Raw genomic sequence first — 6,030 nt, 5'->3', positions numbered from 1 at the left:
ACCGAGCCCTGGGGAACACCGCTTGTGACTCTCCCCAGCACACCAGTGATCCCAGTGAGGTGACTGGGGGGATGCTGGTGGCTGCTGCCCTCTCCTGGTGCAGGATGAGTCCCTGCATGTGGCCACTGCCAGCTCCTGCCCTTCAGCTTGTGGTGGGGACATTGGTTTTGCAGCAAACTCACGGGGTTTGGGTACTTGTAAAAGTGCATTTAGTGAGTGAAGACTGTGCCCAGCCGGGCTGGAGTTGACTTAAAACCAGCTTTACTCTAAAACCAAGGGTGACTTTATCATTACCTGAACAATGTCATTAATTTTTATCAAGAATTGCCTTTTTTTCATCCCTGGCCACTGATTTCTCGAATTTTATGCGCTCAGCCGCAGCCAGATTGATATAAAATCATCTGCACTGAGGAATTTGGGTGGTTGGATGCTCTTTAGCAAAGTGCAAGTGATTGATAGCCACAAACCCTGATGCACCCCACTGTGCATCATCTACGTTTGCTGGGTTTCTTTAAATCCTGAGCTTCCAAACTGCTCTGTGGCCGTATTTGCACGTCGGGGTGGTGAACTGGGACCTGCGACTCACGTTTCTTTCTGCTCTGTCCCCTCCTGCGCTCCCTGTGAGAAGTGAAGATGGCTGAAGACGAGGACAGCTTGGAGACGGAGATTGTCTACCCCATCACCTGTGGGGACAGCAAAGCCAACCTCATCTGGAGGAAGTTTGTGTGCCCCGGGATCAATGTCAAGTGTGTGCAGGTGGGAACGAAGGGCTCCAGTGCTGGGTTTGCCATCCAGGCACAATTCTGGGCTGGTTTTTCATCTGTTCTATGGCTCCTGACGCTGATGTTGCCCCTCTGCCTCTGCAGTTCGACGATCACCTCATCAGCCCCAAGGAGTTTGTGCACTTGGCGGGGAAGTCGACGCTGAAGGACTGGAAGCGGGCGATCCGGATGAACGGGATCATGCTCCGGTTTGTCCCTTCCTCTGTGTTGAGAGACTTTTCTGGGGGACACTTTTTGGGGTGGAACACAGCCTTTGGTGCGGTTGTGCTGCTGCTGAGAGGGCCAATGTGCCACTGAATGCTTGTCTCAGTAACAGCCTGGACAATGGCTTTGCTTTATCCTTGTGTATGAGGAGTAATTTGGGACAAGAAATGCTTCCCTGGTCTTTTTTTAGGGCTTGAACCACACCAGATTCCCAGCTGGTGTAAGGTCATTGGAGGTTTTAATGCGGTGGTTGGGCCTTGCAACCTCTCAAAATGGAAATCTGGTCATGAACCAATGCTCCCGTTGCAGCATGCCTGCTTTACATCGCTTTATTTTTGGCCAAGAGCTTATTTAATTCTTGTTTATGCAAGCATTTCTCTCCTCTAGTCTTAACTACAGCGATTTAATTATTCTGTGGTCTTCCTGAGCATCAGCCTGAGACAGTGATTTAATTAAAGGCTGTCTGTGCCTGCAGGCAGGGTAAAAACCATCGCCCCTTTCCCCAGGACCCGCCGGTGGCTTTATGCTCTTGTCACAGGGTGGCACTGCCTTTGCCTCTGTTCTTTTGCTTCAACGCAGGTGCCCCCCCTGTTCCTTCTAAGCAGCTTTTGCTCCATGTAGATTTTGCATAATAGGCTTATATTTTGGCAAGGCAGCTCTTGTCAGGAGAAATGGGAGCAAACCTTGGGAAGCTCAGCGTGGTCATGGCCAGCAAAGCCTGTGATGCATTGGAGATGAATTGCTTAGGCTGGGGAGATCCAATGCTGCAACTTCCTTTGCTTAAGCTGAGAGACCTTGTTTTTGCTCGGCCAGCAATGTGCCCTTGAGCCAAGAAGGCCAACACCATCCTGGGGTGGGTGAGAAGGGGTGGTTGTAGGGCAGAGAGGTTCTCCTGCCCCTCTGCTCTGCCCTGCTCACACCACAGCTGCAATCTTGTGTCCAGTGCTGGGCCCTCAGCTCCAGAAGGACAGGAACTGCTTGAAAGAGTCCAGCAGGGCCACAGAGATGCTGGAGGGAGCGGAGCATCTCCTGCTGAGGAGCGGCTGAGGGAGCTGGGGCTCTTGAGCTTGGAGCAGAGGAGCCTGAGGGGTGCCCTCATTCCTGGGATCCATTGGGAAAGGGCAGTGTCAGGAGGAAGGAGCCAGGCTCTGCTGTGGGATGGCCAATGGCAGGACAAGGGGCAATGGTCCCAAGCTGGAGCACAGGAGGTTCAAGCTGAAGATGAGGCCAAAGTTTGTGAGTGTGAGGGTTACGGAGCATGGCCCAGGCTGCCCAGAGAGGCTGTGGAGGCTCCTTGTCTGCAGACACCCAAAGCCCTGGCCGTGTTCCTGTGTGACTGCTGTGGTGATCCTGCTGTGGCAGGGGTTGCACTGGGGGAGCTTTCCAGGTCCCTTCCAACTCCTGACATGCTGGGATTCTGTGAAAATCTCTTTTTAAGAGGTGTAGAGTTAAAAAGGAAAGGAAGAGACTTGTTACTGTCTCAATCCTAGACTGAGACTCAGCCAAAAGTCCAGAGAGCCTCCTGGTGCAGCTTGGATGTGGCAAGGAGATGCTCAGAACCCAAATCTGTCCCGGTTTTCTCACGAGGTGCTTGGTGGGCTTTTCCCTCCCCATCCCAGCCTCCCAAAACGCTTGACCACCGCTGCAGCACCATGTGGTGTTGGATTTGTGTTCATGGCCAGCACGGAGCAGGGTGGATGCTGCTTTAATTAACTCTTGGTTAACGCTGCCTCCAATGTCAGGGGATTTTGGGAAGTTTGGGGGTGAAGGACACCAGGAGCTGCATTTCGGTGCTCTCAGCTCCCGCTGATGCCCCTGTCCCTGTGCTCCTCCTTTTGCAGGAAGATCATGGACTCGGGCGAGCTGGATTTCTACCAGCACACCAAGGTCTGCTCCAACACCTGCCGCAGCACCAAGATCGACCTGACGGGAGCCAGGGTGTCCCTGAGCAGCCAGACGTCCACGGAGTACATCCCCTTGACTCCCGCTTCCGATGGTACGGCCGCCTGTTCCCCACACCCTCAACGTTACAGCACAGCGCCCCTCAGGGTTGCCTTTCTTTTTGGTTCTGTGGGTTGTTTTGTCCTCTGCTCTCTCTCCTGGTTGCTCTATAACACTCCATGACCCAAAGAATCACCGATTAATTTGGTTGGCCAAGACCTTTAGGGTCACTGAGTCCAACCGTGCCCTGTCCATCACTAACCCGTGTCCCTCAGCACCTCATCTCCCTGGCTTTTAAACCCCTGCAGGGATGGGGACTCCAGCACTGCCCTGGGCAGCCTCTGCCAGTGCCGCCCTTTTGGTCTCCTCCCATACCCCAAATTCTGCATCTGAAGCAGAAAACTGCATTAATCTGTAAGGAAACAGCAGTTCCTTGATCCCTTCTGCCCTCGCTGCCATTGACCTATAATTACACACAACTATTTGATTGGAAAGCTTTAATTTCTACATACTTCTACATTTCTTAACTGCTTTTGCTTCTCAGAGCTCAGAGCAGCCCCCAAAAAGCCTCACACCCTGTGCACAGCCCAAATGATGCCACTTCCCCTGCTCTGTGGCAGCAAAACCACTGAGATTCAGCAGTGATGAAGGAAGGGGGGACCCCCTGCATGGTCAGGGGGGATGCTCTCCCATTTGGGGCTTTAGAAACCTTCCAGGCATCCCAGTCCTACAACTTAAACTGGGTTAAAAAAAAAGGGATTATTATCAAAGCCAGGCTCTAAATCTGCTTGATTTTTGCCCTAAGCAGTCCTGGGGTTGCACTCTTAACGTGGAAAGATGAGCACTGCTTATTTTTGGGGCACAGGAGCGTCTCTATACTTGGTTTTGAGAGCTTCCCGCGAATAAAAGCGATGCTGGGCAATGGAAAAGTCAGAGATGCTGCAAGGGAGCACTTCCCTCGGAAACAGCCCGTGAAAAAATACAGAGAATAATGAGGATCTGGGGTTTGTTTTTGTTTTTTTTCTCCTCTTTTCTTCTCTTGCTGTTGGTTGCAGTGAACGGATCCCCGGCTACGATCACCATAGAAACGTGCGAGGATGCCAGCGATTGGAGCACCAGCATTGGAGGTACGGCTTGGGATCCCGAATCGGGCAGGGGACGGAGGGAAATGGCAAGGATGAGGAGCAGGAAAAGGACCCTTCCTGCCAGAGCAGCCCTGCTCGAGCTCCCACTGGGGTTATTTGGGATTGCATCCCTCCTGTGTGCGCCCTGACTGCAGCAGCGTCTCGGGATGAAGTTGTTTCTAAGGCTGAAGACGGCAAAGTGTTTGCTCTAGGGAAAAAAGAATAAGAACTGGGGGGTCCTAAAGTCCTTCTTGCTCCTCTGGTGTGCTCTGAGCAATAGGTTTTGTGTGAGGGGATGGGGAAAGTGTGCCCCACTGGGTGCTTTTCACACAGCCTTTATTGGAAAGCTTTCTAATTTCTCTGTATTTCTGTATTTCTTTTGCTTCTGGGTGTTCAGAAGTGCTGGGCCCTGCCCCAGCCCCTCCATCCCAAGAGGGTTTCACCCCTGCAGGGCCCAGCAGGGGATGTTTTGGTTCTCCTCTGCCTTCTCTTCCTGCAGATGACGCCTTTGCCTTCTGGCGGGGCCTGAAGGACGTGGGGCTGCTGGAGGAGGTGATCCTCGCCTTTCACCAGGAGCTGCTGGACACCATGCGGGGGCTGCAGCAGCGAGCACAGGACCCCCCGCTGCAGCTCGGTGGTGAGGACCTGGGCACGGATTTTTGGGGTTCTCTTTCTCCCATAGGGACACCTGCATGGCACTGTAGGGTCAGAGTTCATCCCATTTCTGGCTGCACCCTGGGCAGGCTCTTGGCTGCTTTTGGGGATGTTTCAGGTGGCCTCAGTTCTCCAGTGCCCTGGGCCGGGGGTCTCCTCTCTGCTGGGTCTGGGTCTGGGTGAGCACTTGGTTTGGGAGCTGAGGGGGAATTTGGGCCATCAGATACAGATGCAGCAACCACTCCATGGGGCTGTGCTGCCATTCAGTGAGATCTTGGCAGGCTGGAGAGTTGGGCAGGGAAAAAATTAATGAAATTCAACAAGGGCAAGTGTGGGGTCTTGAATCTGGGGAAGAGCAACCCCACGGACCTGGATAGGTTGGGGAGCAGCACAGCAGAAAAGGGCCTGGGGGTGCTGGTGGCAGCAATGCCCATGAGCCAGCAATGTGCCCTTGAGCCAAGAAGGCCAACGCCAGCCTGGGCTGGATGAGAAGGGGTGGGTGTAGGGCAGAGAGGTTCTCCTGCCCCTCTGCTCTGCCCTGCTCACACCACAGCTGCAATCTTGTGTCCAGTGCTGGGCCCTCAGCTCAAGAAGGACAGGAACTGCTTGAAAGAGTCCAGCAGGGCCACAGAGATGCTGGAGGGAGTGGAGCATCTCCTGCTGAGGAGCGGCTGAGGGAGCTGGGGCTCTTGAGCTTGGAGCAGAGGAGCCTGAGGGGGGCCCTCATTCCTGGGGATCCATTGGGAAAGGGCAGTGTCAGGAGGAAGGAGCCAGGCTCTGCTCTGGGATGTGCAATGGCAGGACAAGGGGCAATGGTCCCAAGCTGGAGCACAGGAGGTTCAAGCTGAAGATGAGGCCAAAGTTTGTGAGTGTGAGGGTTATGGAGCATGGCCCAGGCTGCCCAGAGAGGTTGTGGAGTGTCCTTGTGTGGAGACACCCAAAGCCCTGGCCGTGTTCCTGTGTGACTGCTCTGGTGATCCTGCTCTGGCAGGGGTTGCACTGAGGGAGCTTTCCAGGTCCCTTCCAACTCCTCATATTCTAGGATTCAATGAAGCAGCTCCTGTGCCTGCAGGTCTCTCATCACCTCAGCTAAGCAGGAGTGTACTGGTCATATACTCGTGACCTCTTGAGCTTTCTCATGCCTTCTCCCATCTTCTTTTCCCCAGCCTCTCACGTTACCCTCCTGCAGACTTTGGCTGTCGTGTGGCTGTTTTTTACCAAGCCATAAATCGTTTTTGTAGGGAATTTTGCTTTCCTCAAAGTTCTCCGTCTTCTTTTTAAGATGCCGTCTTACTCAACAACGTGGTCCAGAACTTCGGGATGCT

General features: G+C 53.6%; 1 protein-coding gene across 1 annotated transcript in view; it reads left to right on the top strand.

Annotated features, from left to right (window-relative positions):
• Window positions 1–625: 625 nt before the first annotated feature.
• GMEB2 (glucocorticoid modulatory element binding protein 2) overlaps window positions 626–6,030 on the top strand; it is a gene marked incomplete at both ends in the record, with an annotated part of 5,997 nt that continues 592 nt past the window's right edge. The window contains 6 exons of the mRNA XM_010193558.1: window positions 626–756; window positions 867–970; window positions 2,828–2,982; window positions 3,983–4,054; window positions 4,551–4,688; window positions 5,988–6,030. The exon at window positions 5,988–6,030 is cut by the window's right edge and continues 77 nt beyond it. Coding sequence (XP_010191860.1) covers window positions 626–756; window positions 867–970; window positions 2,828–2,982; window positions 3,983–4,054; window positions 4,551–4,688; window positions 5,988–6,030 — 643 coding nt within the window. The remainder of the gene's footprint in view (window positions 757–866; window positions 971–2,827; window positions 2,983–3,982; window positions 4,055–4,550; window positions 4,689–5,987) is intronic.

Source organism: Mesitornis unicolor, unplaced genomic scaffold, assembly GCF_000695765.1.
Source record: "Mesitornis unicolor isolate BGI_N332 unplaced genomic scaffold, ASM69576v1 scaffold25461, whole genome shotgun sequence".
Lineage (NCBI taxonomy): Eukaryota > Metazoa > Chordata > Aves > Mesitornithiformes > Mesitornithidae > Mesitornis > Mesitornis unicolor.
This window is presented reverse-complemented; position numbering and strand designations above follow the sequence as displayed.